Source organism: Podarcis vaucheri, assembly GCF_965113315.1.
Source record: "Podarcis vaucheri genome assembly, chromosome: 3".
In the NCBI taxonomy this organism is placed as follows: domain Eukaryota; kingdom Metazoa; phylum Chordata; class Lepidosauria; order Squamata; family Lacertidae; genus Podarcis; species Podarcis vaucheri.
In genome coordinates, this window is record NC_138761.1 from 109,192,162 (window position 1) to 109,211,756 (window position 19,595).

The window sequence follows — 19,595 nt, forward strand, 5'->3', positions numbered from 1 at the left end:
CATATAGTTCTCTTAACAGTAAATGAAGCGGGCCTCAGTTTCCACTAATTATGAATTAGTTTTATGTGTGAAGTGTTCTGTTTAAGTTACCAGGACATACATGTAATATTTGTCCAACTTGAATCTACTTTTATACAGGGATTTCATAGTGAGACCACTTAACTTTACAGTGGTGCCTCGCAAGATGAAAATAATCCGTTCCGCGAGTCTCTTCGTCTAGCGGTTTTTTCGTCTTGCGAAGCAACCCTCTTAGCAGATTAGCGCTATTAGCAGTTTAGCGGATTAGCAGCTATTAAAGGCTTAGCGGCTTAGAAAAAAGGGGGGGAAAGCGAAAAAAAATCTGAACACTCGCAAGACGTTTTCGTCTTGCGAAGCAAGCCCATAGGGAAATTCGTCTTGTGAAGCAGCTCACAAACGGAAAACCCTTTCGTCTAGCGGGTTTTCCGTCTTGCGAGGCATTCGTCTTGCGGGGCACCACTGTATTTGCTCCCTTTACACTATTTTTTATAAGTTGCATTAGATGCTCCTGCAGCAGAAACTAAGGATATATTTTTATCTAATTTCTCCCTTCTCCCAGCAGCCCCCAGAGCCCCCCATGTCTGTTCTGAAGGCTTGGGGGACCCTCCAGAGCATTGTGGGAGATAATACAGAGGCTACACAGGCAAGGGGATTGGCAAAATAACTTTTTGCCTACAGGAACATCCGGTTAACAGTTTGAGAGTCTCTGCTGCATCAGGGTCCTGCCTCTTAAGAAAAAGGAGCCCTTTTGGTTGCAGCAGGAAATTCCTGGATACAACATATTTCTCTCTCTCTCTTGTTTGTAAACACACACACAATGCAAGAAGATGCTTAAAAATCAGGAATCTCTTTTTCCTTTGAATAGAATGAGAGTCAATAGATTTGTAAATTGTGTATCATAAGTACCTGGCTTATCTTCTTGTTTACTAATAGAAGAAAAATGTTTGCATTTCATAGTCCTTCATGGCCTCGATTTGGAAAGTGAGCACTGCATCTTTGAACATTTCAATGGAACAGTTAATTTAATACCACTGAGTGGAGCGCAATGTTCCGTAAATGGAATTCAGATCACAGAGGCCATACAACTCAACCAAGGTATCTATACATTTCTTCTTTGCAATGAAAATCCATTGTATTTTGAGATCTAATTTCCCTGCTGTTCTTTTTCTATATATCAATTTCTGTTAAATATCAAACTTCTATTTTCGTTGTGCAAATGATACAGTGATTAGAAGTACAACATACAGTTTGTTTATTTAGTATGTGTGCTCCATATGCACCATGGCATAACTGGATGCCTTCGTCTGCCCTAACTGCAATAAAACATGTCTCTCACGTATTGGTCTCTAAAACCATAGCCAGAGCTCTAACTCTTCAACATTTGACTTCACCCCCAAAAGTGCACTCCTCCATTGCCTCCAAGTCAGAGGATGCCAACAATCTCTATTTAGACACCCACCAAACCCCCAACCCCCCCCCATCCATACGTTCTAGATATTTTAGGGATCGTCAGACTGGCTTGTAATCTCCATGCAGTTCAGGTGTGGCCATTCCAGAAAAAGAGGAAAATGATTGGTGGCCTGGATTGAGTTTGGGGGTGACTGTTTAATTGGACTCAGTGTTCGCACTAAAGCTGTGACTGCAATGATGCTCAGCTGTTCAATTTCATTTTCCACCACTCCCTTGAAAGAAGGGGATTACACTTCATTTTTCGCTGCCGTTCTCTCAGTACAACAGCTTCATGTAGTTGTTGAGTATTATTAAGATGAAGGGAAGAGACGGGAGCTTGCTAGACTGCTGTATTTTTGAGTGTCGCGAACAATGCCCAGGCAGTTGCTCTGGGGATTGCAAGACCTTTCATCAGTTTCTCCACTAAACTGGTTTTAAGGTGGATATACCCAAGTGGCCTACAAAGCTTGAGTATTGACACCTAACTGAACGCCATATTATTTTTAACATTTCCCCCCTTGTGTTTCTTCCCCAAGGTTATTGAAGCAATCTCCTGATCCTTTCTATCCTGTTTGCTGTGTTTCTTTATGAGTGCTGCTAACTAGCCTATCCACTTTTGTATATATGAAATTGGGAAGGCCGAAAGAATTCTCCCCAGCCTCCTTCATATCTTCATAGGCTTACATTTGAGAACCTGTGTTTTGGAAGAAAACTTTAGAGTCTGGATTAACCAAGACAACCAACTTAAATGTAGATAGACGGCAGCAACATGTACACCAAATCACAGTTCACAAGCTGGAAAGTCTTCATGCTAGCTTTCATTATGCATGTTTTAGCACTGTTTCTTAAATAGTGTTTAATCTTACAGTCTGGAGTCACAGCACCTTTAAATACCTGCTTCAGATATTTCTGATTAGCTCCTTTTGCACTTAACAATCTACTTTCCTTTTAGAATTGCCATGCATCAAAAAATGTGTTAAACTCTTTGGGAGAGTTGTGGGGACTATGCCTTGTAATTAGCTACCGCGCCTTTGTCAAAATTAATTGAGATGGCATTAATGTGTCTTTTAAATTTAGCATAGCCAAATGCAATAAAAGTGGAACTGGTTTTCAGTCAGTAAAATGTAGCCAAAACTAGGAGGGACCAGGAATAAATCCAAATGCTGCCCCTTAAAAAAATAAAATTAAGCTCCTAGAGTTTAATAAACCTGGGATTACCTTGTTCTCCATCCTGAAAGCAGATATCTTGCATGGTGTTACATGTGAAATCTTGTAGAGTAAAAACCAAAGGGCGTGTAGTAGCAAGTTGTCTTCTTGGGAACGGTATTCCGTATTATGTGTTTGGAGGGTCACATATTTTTGCAGAAAAAGTAGCATTTGATGATGAATGTGAAGAAGGCTCATGGGCAGAGAAAAGCAAAATTGCATAAAAATGATAGCAGGTGCTTCTTTTTATTTTTATATTTCTACATGAATTTCAATAAGGACAAATGTAAGGTTCTGTCCCTAGACAGAAAGAACCAGATGCACAAATATAAGATGGGGGACACCTGGCTTACTAGCAGTCCATATGAAAAGGATCTTGGGGTCTTGGTGGACCACAAGTTTAACATGAGTCAACAGTGTGATGCAGCAGCAAAAAAAAGCTAATGCTATTTTAGGCTTCATCAACAGAAGTACAGTGTCCAGGTCAAGGGAAGTGATAGTACCACTGTATTCCGCCTTGGTCAGACCACCCCTTGGAATACTGTGTCCAGTTCTGGGCACTACAATTTAAGAAGGATATTGACAAGCTGGAGCATGTGCAGAGGAGGGCAACCAAAATGATCAAGGGCAGGGGGCAGCAAACTTTTTCAGCAAGGGGCTGGTCCACTGTCCCTCAGACCTTGTGGGGGACCGGACTGTATTTTTTTGGGGGGGGGATGAACAAATTCCTATGCCCCACAAATAACCCAGAGATGCATTTTAAATAAAAGGACACATTCTACTCATGTAAAAACACACTGATGCCCAGACAGTCCGCGGGCCGGATTTAGTAGGCGATTGGGCCGGATCCGGCCCCCAGGTCTTAGTTTGACTACCCATGATCAAGGGTCTGGAAACCAAGCCTTATGAGGAATGGTTGAAGGAGCTGGGTATGTTTAGCCTGGAAAAGAGGAGACAGAGAGGAGATATGATAGCCATCTTCAAATATCTCAAGGGCTGTCACATGGAGGAGGGAGCAAGCTTGTTTTTTTCTGCTCTTTAGGGTAGGACTCGAACCAGTGAATTCAAGTTACAAGAAAGGAGATTCTGACTAAACGTCAAGAAGAACTTTCTGACAGTAAGACCTGTTTGACAGTGGAACAGTCTCCCTCAGGAGGTTGTGGACTCTCCTTTCTTGGAGATTTTTAAGGAGAGGTTGGATGGCCCTCTGTCATGGATGAGATTCCTGCACTGCAGGGAGTTGGACTAGATGATCCTTGGAGTCCCTTCCAGTGCTACAATTCTATGGCTCATGTTAGAGTTAGGACTTAAAATAATGAGGAATGGTTGTCATTCCATATTCTCTACCAATTTTACTAGAAAACACTGTGTACAGTCATACCTCTTGTTACGTTTGGTTCAGGTTACATCTTTTCAGGTTGCGTCTGGCGGCGACCCGGAAGTACCGGAAAGGGTTATTTCCGGGAAAGGGTTACTTCTGGGTTTCGCCACTCGCGCATGCGCAAACGCACAAAATGACATCACGTGCATGCGCAGAAGCAGTGAATCGCGACCCACGCATGCGCAGACACGGGTTGCGTTCCAGAACGGATCCCGTTCGCAACCAGAGGTACCACTGTATTTGTCATTGAGTAAACTACCATCTGAAGAGGTTTGGATAGTTAATAACATGTTAAATACAGTATTCCGCTTTAGCCACCCAAAGCCTAGCCGAATAAGAGCATCTCATCCCATTTCCATTAAAAAATACTGTCTCACGCTTTGGTGAATCTGCAGAGGAAGCAAAACCACAGCCACCAAGAATGCTTATTTGTGAGCCCATAAACATACATGACATAGTTCCACCCCAGTGAACTTGCAGTCTAGATTTTCAACTATAAACTAATTAACATTAGTTAAAGGAAATGTCATCCAATGCAGACAGAAGACATTTAATTTACTGGCGTGATAGAGGCATGCTGATTTCTCTTCACTCTTCCTTCCTGCATAACCCCTTTTTAATCTTAAAGATGGTGAGCATGATATGTTCACTGAAATTGGCATCATTCAAAATTAACCCTAAAAAGCCATTTGAAATCAAGCGAAGAAATCCCGGTTGAGCTTCGGAAATGCTGGGTGGTTCAGATGTAACACCAGAATTTGGATTGGTGATACGCAAACAAGCTTCAACTATCTCTCCTTCTCTGTTTGATTCTTGGATTTCCTCTCCTAATTCTCTTTGCTTGCCAGCACATCCGAGCCGTCCCAGTTTGTCCAAAGAGGAGGATTGCAAGCTACAGTATGAACTGGACTTGTAACCCTGGTTAGCAAGTGAACTATGGCTTGCACAAATCATTGTTTCCCTGGTTCAGATAGAGATGCAAACTTTGCGTGGAATTCAGTGTTGTGCTGTTACAAGTGTTCCATCAGCGTGGGCATTGCAGTTTTGTTTTTTGGGCATTGATATACCACTCAAATCAACCACATCCTCTGAGTGCTTTACAAGCTCTGAATAGTTAAACAGACTCGGAAATGTTGTGCAGTCAGCACCAGGGCCATCTCTTTTCTCAAGATGTTAATTCTTTTTTTAGAAATCTACTTTCTTCTATGTATAAGCAAATGTTGCGGCCACATTCTGTTCCTGCAAAGTCATAAGGGCTTCAGTTGCACAGTCAGTCTGCAGCCTGAGACTCCCTATATGCTTAGGGAAGCATGTGTGTGAATCTTTATAGGGCTGGAATATAAATGTGCCATTTAGAGCTGCTTTTTTGCCATTATTTCAAAACAGCTGAGCGAGTGTGCTTAAATCACTCTCTGAGCTTCTCAAAGGAAAATAGTAAATTTAACTTTCAGGGTGGCAAAAAGGATGAGAAACGCTTTGTGAAGTAACAAGCATATGAAAGAGTTAAGAGAGAAAACTATTTTACAGTGTTAGCTGGCAGAATTGTAACCAGCTGGGACCCTTGACTATAGTTTCATAAAAATATCCCAATTGAAAGGAAGGCCAGCCTGGTGCATAGCATAAATTACGGTGATAGTATTGAAATAGCTTTGCTGCATAAAGTTTTATGAACAGTAAATCTTCTTTAAGATTAGACTGCGATAAAGTGCAGTAGGCAATGTTACCATAATTTTGAATTGAAAGAAAACACTGGATTCTGCCTTTCCAAGAGGCGGTTTGGCATAGGTTGCAAAGTATACTTGTCATACAATCTCTATTACATTTTAATTTCCATAGTGAATTGGGCATATTATTTAAAAAAAGGGGGGGGTCCTTGGATGGAAATATGCGAAGAAAATTGTTCTGAGCCATGTTGCATTGAGATTATGTTTGTTTTTTTGGCGTTTGCTTTCATCCATAAGCTGTAGTGTTCTTTTTAAAATGCAATTCTGCTCTAGTTAGTGGAAATTGCTGGAAATGTTGAAGTGGCCGAAATATAAATGGATTGATAGAATTAACCAAAGATGCTGCACTCAGTGTGTTTAACTGGCAATGAGGATTCAAGATTGAGTATTTTTGACATAATGCATGAAGTCTTCCAAACCAACTCGCAAACGGTATTTGCCTCTTCGTCTTTAAAAACACAAATCATGCCTCCTTTTTATCACCTCCTTTTGCCCTACTGAATTATTGAAATAGTTTTTCCAGAGCACATGGTATTTTATGATATTTACAGAATGTGATCTAGTTTGTAGCTGGAACCTCTAGAGCTCTCTTTTATCTCTCCAAGTCAAGAAAACTGTTTGAGCTGTTCCAAGAATAATTAAGGCATAACATGGAAAGATGACTCGATAGCATCTGCTTTTGTTTGGAGCAAACAGATCAAACTGAAGGGTAATGATTGGGGCTGCACTTTTGACACCAGAGAGAGTGAAATCAAAGAAGCTGAAATCCCATGTTTCCGTTTTCTTGTGATCCCTGGGATTGTCCTAATTCTGCTCATTTTTAGAATGTCTCCCCATCTGTGTTTTCAAACTGAGAAGCGGACCGTGCTGATTTGATTGGCTCTGGAAGTAGTTGTTCAGAAACAAGCTAGTGCATTTTGTTTTGTGCATTAGGAAAACCTCAGAACTTAGAACTGATGGTGTCAGACTGCCCAAATTGCTGTGAGTCTCTAATCTGGAGCCAGGAAATTCATAAGGAACCGCGTTGTTTACTACAGCTTTCAACAACTGTGACCATTGGTCATGCTGGCTGCGGCTGATGATAGCTGGAGTCCAGCTACACCATAAAGGCTGCAGGTTCCCCATTCTGGCAATCATACCATGCTACCTTTTGCAGTTGACTACTGGGTCAAGTCTGTCTGGGTACGAAAAGCAGCATGGAGCCAGCTGAGATGGGTCCAAGTGTTGGAGCCTCCGCTACTCCTCCGCCTTCATTCTCTCCTCCGACGATAATTAACGGCCTGAGCCTTAGATAAGCCTCCAGGCACATTCCCCATTCAGCAGAGTTTCAAAGCAGCAGAAGTGACGAGATTTATGAGCTACATCACAAAGAGTTTTATTGCTAGCTACGCAGACAGAAAAGAAATCATCCTCTCTCTGTGAAAGACAGAGAGCAACTGAAAAAAAACAAAGGAACGGGAAACAGTAACATCACATCCGTCTCCTGTCTTCCGTGAGACTTCCAACAGTCTGGAATGTCTCTGGAATATAAACAGAGTCTTGTGACTCAAAGCACTGCACAGTGGCAACACACAGAAATCTACACATTGCTTTCTGAACCTTGTGTGTGGGGCTTACATAGGCCTGCATGCCATTCTTCACACTCACATTTCTGTCTTAGCTAAATACAGTGGAACCTTGGTTCTCAAACGGCTTAGTTGACGAACAAGTTGGCTCCCGAATGCTGAAAACCCAGATGTGTTCCGGTTTTCGAACGTTTTCGGAAGCCGAACATCCAATGCGGCTCTTGGCTATTGTTTCTGGGGCTCCTGCGCTAATTGGGAGCCGCTCCTTGGTTTTCAAACATTTCGGGAGTCGAATGCAGTTCTGAAATGGATTAAGTTCAAGAACCAAGGTTCCACTGTACTATGAAAGTGTGTGTGTTTCATTTATTGGAAATAATGGCAAACTTACAGGAAAAGGGTAAGAATGTATATGACTGTGGTAACTGAAACACTTTTTTATTCCACTTTGATCCCTTCAAAAGGCCTTGAGGGCACGTATAAGAATAGTATTGAGAGATAATGTTTGCTGCCAATAAGTTGCTTTGACGTGTTCATAAATGGGTAGGCAAGACCCTTCTGTTCTTTATTAAATTCATTTTAAAGCAGTAGTGAAAGAGAACATAAGCTTAAGTATATTAAATTTGGCAGTTCTCTGCACCTAATTTTTTTGGCTCAGTTTTGCTTTCTACTTGATGGAGCAAACTAATTGCCCTAGTTTACATGTCCTGGTAAGCAAAACTATGGCTTACAGAGATTGCTCAAATGTGCTGCCTTCGCATGTCATCTAAACACAGGCTTGTTTGAAATGTTTAGTGTTAGATGTGAATACGATCTCTCTCTCTCTCTCTCTCTCTCTCTCTCTCTCTCTCTCTCTGTGTGTGTGTGTGTGTATTCAGAATCTGTACTCCCTCAAAAAAGCTCCCTTAATGTGTTATGTAGTCAATTGAATTATGTTTCTTTCTGGCCAGGTGCTGTAATATTACTTGGGAGAACAAATATGTTTCGTTTCAATCATCCGAAGGAAGCAGCCAAATTGAGAGAGAAAAGAAAGGTGAGTTGGGCTATTTCTTCCTATGTACCTTATTGATGCCTTTTTTGCATTAGACAGGCACGTTGCCCTAATTTGTATTACGAGATTAATGCATATTTTGTCTGGGGAAATGTGAACAGTTTTAAGGGAAATGTACTTTGATATTAGTAGTAAGTAATTATTTGATCTTCTGCTGTCTTATTAGAGTGGACTGCTTTCTTCCTTCAGTTTGTCCATGTCAGATCTTTCAAAATCTTGTGAAAACCTCTCAGCAGTTATGCTGTATAATCCAGGGTGAGTATGTTCCAAATATCAATTCCTTGTGATATCAAGTCCATGTGTGTGTTTGTGTGCATGTGCGTAATGTCAGCCTTTGAAAAGAGCACTTTTCCTAACTAAGCTGGTGCATGTGAAAGCTTGGTGTTTATCAAGCTACTCGTTAAGTAATGTTGCTTGGCATATTTGGTCTTCATTATGTAGAAGTAGACACATATCTAAACATAACTATTCACATTCTTCTCTATTGAGTCAACTTGTGTCCCTCTTCTTGAATAACAGTGGTTTTCGAACATCTCGGAAGCTGAATGATTCGGTTTTCAAACGCAGAAATTGCTTCCATTTTAGAACACACCTTGGAAGTCAATCGGCTTCTACTGCGTATTTTCCAATTTTTCCAATTGAACTTGCAGCCAGCCCTTTGCGCCTTGGTTTTCAAACGTTTTGGAAGGCAAACGGTCTTCCATAACGGATTACGTTCGAGAACCGAGGTACCACTGTATTTGTGTGGGATGGCGGTCATAATGCAGCCGAGGAAAAGTCCAGTTTTGCTTTTTGTCCTTTCCCAAGGTTCTTAGTCTTTGACTTCTATAAATCTCTGTGCTCATTATATTCTTGCCTTCTTTGGGACTTTTCATAATGGAAACAGTTGAAGTTCCCACAACAGTTTTGCGGTGCTGAACACATGTTTGCAGCATATGCCATCAAAGCTGCTTTTGGGTATTGGAAGGAAGTATCTACTAAAATAATAATGCACCAGATATGTTAAATATGATCATGCATTTGGCATTAACATGTAGCTTGGTTCACAGAAGAATGCTTCTAGGAAACCCACAAAGGAAGCAGTCCCCAGCAATTGGCATTCAGACCTCTATCTCTCTTTTGCTGTAATGGCTGATAGCCGTTGATAAACCTGGCTTCCATGAATTTGTCTAATATTCCTTTAAACAATTACAATACAGTGGTGCCTCGCAAGACGAAATTAATTCATTCCGCGAATTTTTTCGTCTAGCGAATTTTTCGTTTTGCGAAGCACGGTTTCCAATAGGAATGCATTGAAAATCAATTAATGCGTTCCTATGGTCAAAAAAGTCCAAACAAAGCCAAATTTGGTACAACAAGAGTTTATTAAGTGCTCTTTAAAGTCACAAATACTGTAAAGAGCATTTCAAAATTCAAACCCAGATTTTTTTAAAAAAAACAGCAGAGTGGCCCAATGGTGACAGAAAATCATAAAAATGCAGGAAAAAAACCACAAGCTTCCAGATTCTTGCAAACCCCTCCCCAACTGTTCCCCCAGCCACCCAGCACACAGAAATTCAAACCCAGAATTTTTTTAAAAAAACAGCAGAGTGGCCAAATGATCACAGAAAATCATAAAAATGCAGAAAAAACACACACAAGCTTCCAGATTCTTGCAAATCCCTTCCCAACACCAAGTCCTTGAATTCCAAACACCCCAACCCAAAATCCAAACCCCCCCCAAAAAAGTTTTATAAGCTTAACTTACCAAATGGCTGCAAAAGAAGTTTTGGAAAAGCTTCAAAAATCACCAAAGTCTTTAAAAACCTCAAAAAAGGCTACTATGTACACTGCGTTCTATGAGTTGCTCCTCGGAGTCAAGTCGCAACTGTATTAACGGTGTTAAGAAAAAGGAAACAAACTTGCAAGACGTTTTCGTCTTGCGAAGCAAGCCCGTAGGGAAATTCGTCTTGCGAAGCAGCTCAAAAACGGAAAAACGGAAAACCCTTTCGTCTAGCGAGTTTTCCGTCTTGCGAGGCATTCGTCTTGTGGGGCACCACTGTATAGCATTTGCAGGTGGGTGGGGGTTGTCCAAGCACTTCTTTAAAGCACACAAATTGGAGCCTTAAAACTTTTCCTATCTGATTTTCACTGTATAGTGGTACCTTTGTTTTCAAACTTAATCCGTTCCGAAAGCCTGTTCCAAAACCAAAGCGTTCCTTAACCATGGCGTGCTTTTCAAAGGTTTGAGAGATAACCCCCCCTCCAAAAAAAGAATAGTAAGTGATTCCAGGAGGGGATAGACAGCAGAAATATTTGTGATAGCGTAAGTTTATGTTACAGACTATTTTTTGCTGCTTTTCTCTTTAATCTTATGCCTATACATTCTTTTCTTTACTGATGACTTTATTTCTCTCTACCTCCTCTGGCAGCCTTTTCCCTATTAAAGGACCAATCTGTCTAAGGTAGAGACACTAAATTTCATTATATTGATTGCTATACCTGCATGTCCCTAACTTGTGGAAGCCGTGCTAATCGTTCAACTGTCTTACTTAATGTGGCTGTGTTTTGGTTATAAATTATATGCAATATAAAACTCACAAGTTATTGAGTATGTTAAATTATACAGTATATCAAATTATATAAAGTGTCAGTTCTAACCATTCGTCATAATTTCTATTTTAAAATTTAATGTTGCTTTTCCTTTTCCTTTGAAAAAAAACACAGATTAGAATTTGAGAGACAGCAACGAGAAGAACTCGAAAAATTAGAAAGTAAAAGGTAACTGATATGGATGTTTAACTGTAAAGATGCATGTTGATAATTGGTAGAAAGAAGAGGAATTATATTATTTCTTTTACTGGAATATTTTATTCACACATTAAATCTTAGGGAAATGGGGAAGAAAATTTCATTTGTTAGCTTTCAGGCTTTGCAGAGTTTTCCATTAGACAAGTCTAACATGGAAGGACAAACAAGGAAGTCCATAAAATTACCTTGGTTTTTTTGTACTGTACATATTATCAATCAAATATGAATTTTTAAAGTATGTTTTTATGCCGTAAACTTCATTATACTTCTTCACATTCTATGCACACCTCTTTATAGTGTTAATAATGATTTTTAATGAATAACTTGTTTTAAAAACCACATAGAAGAATCTCAGAAAATTAGAATATTAAATGAAATCAGCAAAACAAGGACTGCAAATAGAGCAATATTGGACCTCTGGACTTAATGAAGCACAGTGGACCAACACCAGCTGATGACGTGGCTCCCCAAATCTCTTTTCTGAGAGAGCAGCTTTTGCATCTCATTTGGAAACCAAGGATCCAGAGTCTGGAGGACGAATGGGGAGGCACACAGTGACAGATGCTTGAAGTCCAGTGTGAAGTTTCCACAGTCTGTGTTGATTTGGGGAGCCATGTCATCAGCTGGTGTTGGTCCACTGTGCTTCATTAAGTCCAGGGTCAATGCAGCCGTCTACCAGGAGATTTTGGAGCACTTCATGCTTCCTTCTGCAGACATGCTTTATGGGGATGCTGACTTCATTTTCCAGCAGGACTTTGGCACCTGCCCACACTGCCAAAAGTACCAAAACCTGGTTCAATGCCCATGGGATTACTGTGCTTGATTGGCCAGCAAACTCGCCTGACCTGAACCCCATAGAGAATCTATGGGGCATTGCCAAGAGAAAGATGAGAGACATGAGACCGAGCAATGCAGAAGAGCTGAAGGCTGCTATTGAAGCATCCTGGTCTTCCATAACACCTCAGCAGTGCTACAGGCTGATAGCATCCATGCCACGCCGCATTGAGGCAGTAATTGATGCAAAAGGGGCCCAAACCAAGTACTGAGTACATATGCATGCTTCTACTTCTCAGAGGTCCAATGTCGCTCTATTTGCAACCCTTGTTTTGCTGATTTCATTTAATATTCTAATTTTCTGAGATTGTTAATTTGGGGTTTTCATCAGCTGTATGCCATGATCATCACAATCATAACAAATAAAGGCTTGACATATCTTGCTTTGCATGTCATGAGTCTATCATGTATTAGTCTATCATGTATTAGTTTCACCTTTGAAGTTGAATTACTGAAATAAATGAACTTTTCCACGATATTCTAATTTTCCGAGTTTCACCTGTACATGTCCTAGATACAAAATATTTGAAAAAATACAATCCTCCTCCTCTCTCTCTCTCTTAAAAAAACTTTTAGAAAGCTGATAGAAGAAATGGAGGAAAAGCAAAAGTCTAACAAAGCTGAACTAGAAAGAATGCAGCAAGAAGTGGAGTCTCAACGTAAGGAAACGGAAATAGTTCAGCTGCAAATCCGAAAGCAAGAGGAGAATCTTAAAAGGAAAAGCTTTCATATAGAAAGCAGGATGAAAGACTTGCTGGCAGAAAAGGAGAAATTTGAAGAAGAGAGATTACGTGAGCAGCAAGAAATAGAGCTTCAAAAAAAGAAACAAGAAGAAGAATTTTTTGCTCGAGTTAAAGAAGAACTTCAGCGATTACAAGAGCTCAATCAGAATGAAAAAGCGGAGAAAATGCAGATTTTCCGAGAACTGGAAAAGCTTAAAAAGGAAAAAGAGGAGCAGTATATCAAGTTAGAATTGGAAAAAAGAAGGTTGGAAGAGGAAGAAAGAGATCAAGTATTACTGGTGGCAAACTTAGAAGAGCAGCTCAGAGACAAACAAGCCATGATACATCTGGTCAAACTAGGAGATGTGCAAAGGGCTGAAGAAGAGAAGAAGAATCTTGAAGACATCAGAGAGTCCCTCTTGCGAGTCAAAGAGGCCAGATCTGAAGGAGATGAAAACAGCGAAGAGTTAGAAAAGGCACAGTACAACTACATGGATTTCAAGAGGAGGCAGCTAGAACAGCTAACTAGTTTAGAGAGAGACTTGGTTCAGCAAAGGGATCATCTAGAAAAAGACGTAGCTGATGAACATGAAAATCTGAACCGTTTGAAGTCTGCACACGCGCAACATTTAAACCTTGAGAAGAATGATGAAATGGATGCTGCCTTGACAGTTGAAGAATGTAACAAAATAAAATCATGTGAATACAGGCTGCAGCTTAAAGAACGGCAGCTTCTGTATCTGACAAATAACCATTTGCCGGCTTTGCTGGAAGAAAAGCAGAGAGCCTCTGAAGTTCTCGATAGAGGCCTGCAGAACTTGGACAATACTCTTTATGAAGTTGAAAAAGAAATGGAAGAAAAAGAAGACCAGCTAGCGCAGTACAGAGCAAGTGCCAGCCAGCTGCAGCAGCTCCAAGAGACATTTGAATTCACTGCCAATGTAGCTCGTCAAGAGGAGAAAGTTCGGAAGAAGGAGAAAGAAATTCTAGAATCAAAGCAAAAGCAGCAGCGAGAGGCACTGGAGCAAGCGGTGGCTAAGTTGGAAAGGCGACACTCTGCTTTGCAACGTCATTCGACCATAGAAATTGAGGAGCAAAAACAGAAGCTTGCAACTCTGAACAGCAGTTGCAGCGAGCAGGCAGGCCTGCAAGCTACTCTAGAGGCAGAACAAAAAGCCTTGGAAGAAGACAGAGAACAGTAAGAACCAATTTTATCATTAATAAACACGTACTTGCAGCTTTTCAAGGCCACCCAGTTTTAATACACCCAAAAGTACTAGTCACCCAAATTTATGGAAGTTGAAGGCTCCTTGTTGTGAAGGTTTTTTCCTTTTAGCTGTAGGCGCTTCCTTTGCTTTCCTAGTGGTTTTCAGAGAAGCAATTACAGTGGAACCTCGGGTTACATACGCTTCAGGTTACGCTTCAGGTTACAGACTCCGCTAACCCAGAAATAGTACCTCAGGTTAAGAACTTTGCTTTAGGATGAGAACAGAAATCGTGCTCTGGCGGTACGGCGATAGCAGGAGGCCCCATTAGCTAAAGTGGTGCTTCAGGTTAAGAACAGTTTCAGGTTAAGAACGGACCTCCGGAACGAATTAAGTACTTAACCCGAGGTACCACTGTACAGTGGAACCTCAGTTGTCAAACGTAATCAGTTCCAGAAGACCATTCGACTTCCGAAACGTTCGACAACCGAGGCACAATTGCCAGTCGGCAAATTCCTTTTAAAAAATGGAGAAACATGCCTTGGAAGCCATTCGACTTCCGAGGCGCATTCAAAAACGGAAGCATTCAATTCCGAGTTGTTGGCATTCGGGTTCTGAATTGTTCAGCTTCTGAAGCATTTAACAACCGAGGTTCCACTGTATTGTCACAACAACAGCAGGAAAGGGTTAAACTCACTCCCCATTTCCTAGGATTCTGCTAAGTACCACCCCAGCAGATGTTATTTGCATTTATTCCAGAAGTGCATGTTGAAGGCAAAGACCCATTAAATGCCGTGTCTAGTTTGGCCATTAAACTGCCTCTTTGGGGGCAGATGGATGGCCAGTCTCTGAGGGGAGAAGCTGAAAACTTCTTTAAACTTCTATTGTGCCTGTGTTCTACCTTCTAGATTTTTCTGTATAGTTCCAGTTGCACGTTAAGAATTATAACCATTACACAAACAGCAGAAAAATGACAAACTCATGGGCAAGCCTAACTTCAGTGCAGCAGGAATGATAGCCTCCAAACTAATGGCAGCTGTAGATTGCTTCTTGTAGTAAGAACTTTTTTTAGTTTGTGAGGGAGATGTTAAATTCCTATTCCAGTGAATCATTGTGGAATGAAGATACAACTTTATATTTTGGTTTCGGCTCTTTTGGATGTGGATCAAACCATACGTCTAAACAAATAATCTTGCTCATTTAACATTGCAGCAGTTCCGCAGAAAGGAATGAGTGATGTTTTCTTTTTCCCTCTAGTAGAAAATTTGAATTTGAATCAGCTGTGCATGTCTACATGTAGCAAGCAGCTAACTTTTGGGGTGGATGGAGGGGAATTGTTAAAGTTCTTAAATACTTTCCAGTGCAGGTATTAGATTCAAATTTTCATAGAATCATAGAATTCTATTCTAGGGGAATTGGAAAGTACCCACGAGTCATTTAACCCTTCAAAATGATCATTTTGAGTGATCTTTAAGGTGTATGGACTGTCAGGATATGCAAGGCTGCTTGCATTTGAAAGCACAGAAAGCAAATTGTCTACCTAGTTGTTATTTTTTAGCATACTAGTTTTCTACTCCAGGTTTAAAAGAGGCACCCACTAATCATGGACTTTCTGCTCTGTTGAAGTTTGCCCTCTTCTAAAATACTTGAACATTTAAAAACATGTTTGTGTTCATTTGTTTAAATCTAATGGCATCTTTTGACTTCAGCCAGTTCCTCTGGAGACTCAATTGCTGAAATTGTTGTTGATGCTCTGAAATGAGGCAGGGTTACTCAAGTGTTGCTAATGGCCTAAGACTCATGAATCAATCTAACTTTAATGAGCTGACTAAGATATTTGCTGTGAAAATTACTAGTGTTCATTTGTTTAACTAATATATTTAAATCCTAATGAAGTTCCTTGTTGACAAATGACTACTTAGGCACATATATTGACAAAAAGAATGTTACAGTCTAAGGAAATGCCCCTTATGGAATAACATCCTGATTTAATTTCTTCTCAAACCATATTGGCTCCATTTTTGTGTCTACCATATTAGACACAAGTATGATTGGAGGCAGTAAGCACTGTTGAAATTGGGTCCACATATGAGCAGTCTATTAGTACTCCCAGTACGTTTCCGAGCACAATTGAAAGTGTTGGTGCTGACCTTTAAAGCCCTAAACGGCCTCAGTCCTGTATACCTGAAGGAGCATCTCCACCCCCATCGTTCAGCCCAGACACTGAGATCCAGCGCTGAGGGGGAACCAGACAGAGGGCCTTCTCGGTAGTGGCACCCACCCTGTGGAACGCCCTCCCTTCAGATGTGAAGGAAAGCTATCCTATCTTTAAAAGACATCTGAAGGCAGCCCTGTTCAGGGAAGTTTTTAATATTTAACGCTGTATTGTTTTTAATACTGGATTGGGAGCCGCCCAGAGTGGCTGGGGAAACTCAGCCAGATGGGTGGGGTATAAATAATAAATTATTATTATTATTATTATTATTATTATTATTATTATTATTATTAGGGAGACCCTCTTACAATCCAGCTTAGTATGAGTATTCCACCCCTTCACCCACCACCTTATTGATTGTGCCAGGGACAAGAAATAACACCCCTGTTTTTCCAGAGTCTTTTAGTTTCTTACCCCCAGGATAAGAATTACCTACCAGCTGAAAATTGCCTCAATTTATTTTGTCTCTATAGGCTGAAACTGAGGGGTTCGGGGTGCAGCTTTTCTTTTACTGCAGCAAAGCTTTAAGAAACCCTACTGTGTTGATGCATCTTAAATAATACGTGTTGAAATTTTGCCGACAGCCTGGACTTGCAAATACAGCAGTTAAAGCAGAAGATATATGAAGGCGATGGGGTTGAAAAAGGGTCCCTAGGAGCTGGAGAAGAGAGATTGTCCCATAGCAGTTCCCCTTCTAGTGTTACAAAATCTCAACCCCACTTTATTCCATTGGTAGATGACAGGTATGTATTCCTGATTTCACCCCAACCCAACTTCTACATCTTAAAAAAAACAAAAAACTATAATGCAATTTTCTTCAGAAGTATTTTTAGATGGATGTCTTTTAATAGCACTGCTAAAAGAATGCTCTCATTGTAATCAGACTATAATGGCACAGTTTTTTGCTTTGAGGCGTTTGAAATGTTTTCCAAATAAGACTCTGAACTTTGTTTGATTTTACCTGAGGTAAGCTCATGAGTTTGGTCTCTTAAAAACAGAGCCCAGGGGCTTGCAGCGTTTTATGATTGTAGTTCCACAGCGGCTGGGAAATCTGTTTAATGCCATGTAATCAAGAGAATATAAAATATTACCCAATAGCATACAGAGAGCCAAATCTCCCCACCCCCGCAAGCACCCTTGAGGTGGTTTTTTAAAAAACAACATTATCATTGTGTGCACCGTTTTGCTCTTCCTTCTGTTGCTTTTAACCAAGATCGTGCTCTCTCTAGCAACTCTTACGATAATGCTTTCTCTTATTATAAATAAGCAAATTTCACAGTGGGAACTAGAATTATATGCTGAAAGCCGTGGAAGCAATCCTGTTGTTACTGAAGGCAACAGCAAAGCTTTCATAGATTTTTAATGGATAATTACAGCCTATGGCTGCCACTGGATGTTTTAACTTAATGGGGGAATTGGCTGTCACTAATTCTTGTCTTTACTGCAATTAGTAAGTGCAGAAAACTTAAGAGCAAGGCAAGCAATTCCTCCTGCAGTTGAAGTGACTGTACTAATGTACTACTTATTTATTGTGTAGCCTGCCCCTTCCAAAGTCTCGGGACAGGTAACAATATATTAAGACCATAAATCTGTTCATTATTAACACTTCCATCATCCTGCCCTATCTCTAACCATCAAAAGACACTTAATCTTTTTGTTCAAGGTTACCTAGGGGACAGAGCCTTAATGGTCCTTTACATAGTTGAGTAATTCTTCTCTCTTTTATTTGCAATTTTAAAAATATCTAGAATAAATGCCTTTATTGAAGAAGAAGTTCAAAGACGTCTTCAAAACATACACTATACATGCGGAGAAAATAATAATAGCCTCCTGCAGTCTGCAGAACTTTCAAAGGTGAGAAAATATAATTGGTCTGTCCCTAAGCATGAGTTTATGATCACATCGGGGAGGGGGAATGTCTCCACAAAGTTGTATTCCCCTCATATTCGCCTATGTGTTGATAACTGCCAACTCAGAAAGAGAGAGAAACCACACACTTTTAACTTTTGCTTCCCTTTTTCTCGCACAATGGTTCAAGCGGCAGTAAAATGGAGTTTGAATTGCTTCTCTGAAGTACATTTGCTTTTGTACATGCAGTCAGACCCACTTATTCCCCTCGATTTAATCCCTGACAACATGGTTATTGCAGCTGGTACCAAATAATTTGTAAATGAGAAATGATAAAACAAAATGTTGTAGCATTCCCCTTGTGTACATGTATTTCCTGAACCTGTGGCTGAGAAGTGGAAGAGAGCAACGAGAGAATACAAAACAGCTTTCTACATGAGGCTTGGAAAGGTGTTGTTTTCTTAAAAAGAATAAATTGAGTTTTACAAACAATTATCAGCCAATCAACATAGAAAGAGAATTCCGAAAAATCTCCTGAACTTCCTTCCTCCCCTTTGTGGGTCCTTATATTAACATTTTCCTCCTGCATCTTGCCTATTAATCCAAATCTGTTATTGTTGTTGTTCTTGTTGTTTAGTCATTTAGTCATGTCCGACTCTTTGTGACCCCCTGGACCAGAGCACGCCAGGCACTCCTGTCTTCCACTGCCTCCCGCAGTTTGGTCAAACTCATGCTGGTAGCTTCAAGTACACTGTCCAACCATCTTGTCCTCTGTCGTCCCCTTCTCCTCGTGCCCTCAATCTTTCCCAGCACCAGGGTCTTTTCCATGGAGTCTTCTCATGAGGTGGCCAAAGTATTGGAGCCTCAGCTTCAGGATCTGTCCTTCCAGTGAGCACTCAGGGCTGATTTCCTTGAGAATGGATAGGTTTGATCTTCTTGCAGTCCATGGGACTCTCAAGAGTCTCCTCCAGCACCATAATTCAAAAGCATCAATTCTTCGGCGATCAGCCTTCTTTATGGTCCTCCAAATCTATTAAATCTCCTTTATACCCAAAATTTAACATTAAACTACAAGTGTTATTCCAATCCTCCTAATAATTTTAATTGTTTACAATGGTTTTTAAGGTAAATTATATATTTTCCCCATTCCTTATTAAAATTTTGGTCTTCCTGATTCTTCTGGTCATTTTTACCAATTCAGCATAGTCCATCAACTTTATCTGCCATTCTTCTATGGTAGGGACTCTTCTTCTTTCCATCTCTGGGCTAGTAAGGTGTGTTTTTTCAGCCTGCACTGAGTGTACCCCATCATAGACGGGGTGCTGATGCCAAGGGATTGTGTTCTCTTGCTACAGTTACAGTGTGGGAGTGAGCTTTAGGGGGATAGGCAGACTAGCATGGGCTCACTTTGGTACATTTTCCATTTGCCAAATCTGAGTATTTGGACTAAATAGGCTGGCATTGCTGAGCTGGGCCATTTGTTGTCTTGATTACTTTTGTGCCGCTCTTCTGAACATTTGAACTTTGCCTGATTTCCAGGATAACGAGAAGTTTTATAACGACACTGCTCAACGCAAGTTGAAGTATGAG

The 19,595-nt window shown here is 40.5% G+C and overlaps 1 protein-coding gene across 4 annotated transcripts in view; it reads left to right on the forward strand.

Moving 5' to 3' along the window:
- KIF16B (kinesin family member 16B) overlaps positions 1-19,595 on the forward strand; it is a 100,333-nt gene that overhangs the window by 39,885 nt on the left and 40,853 nt on the right. For 3 of the 4 annotated variants that reach the window (XM_082215408.1, XM_082215411.1, XM_082215410.1), the window contains 9 exons: positions 976-1,113; positions 8,291-8,373; positions 8,558-8,646; positions 10,803-10,835; positions 11,098-11,151; positions 12,592-13,935; positions 16,742-16,900; positions 17,906-18,011; positions 19,545-19,595. In XM_082215408.1, the coding sequence (XP_082071534.1) occupies positions 976-1,113; positions 8,291-8,373; positions 8,558-8,646; positions 10,803-10,835; positions 11,098-11,151; positions 12,592-13,935; positions 16,742-16,900; positions 17,906-18,011; positions 19,545-19,595 (2,057 nt within the window). The remainder of the gene's footprint in view (positions 1-975; positions 1,114-8,290; positions 8,374-8,557; positions 8,647-10,802; positions 10,836-11,097; positions 11,152-12,591; positions 13,936-16,741; positions 16,901-17,905; positions 18,012-19,544) is intronic. The other variant, XM_082215409.1, reaches the window with a different exon arrangement.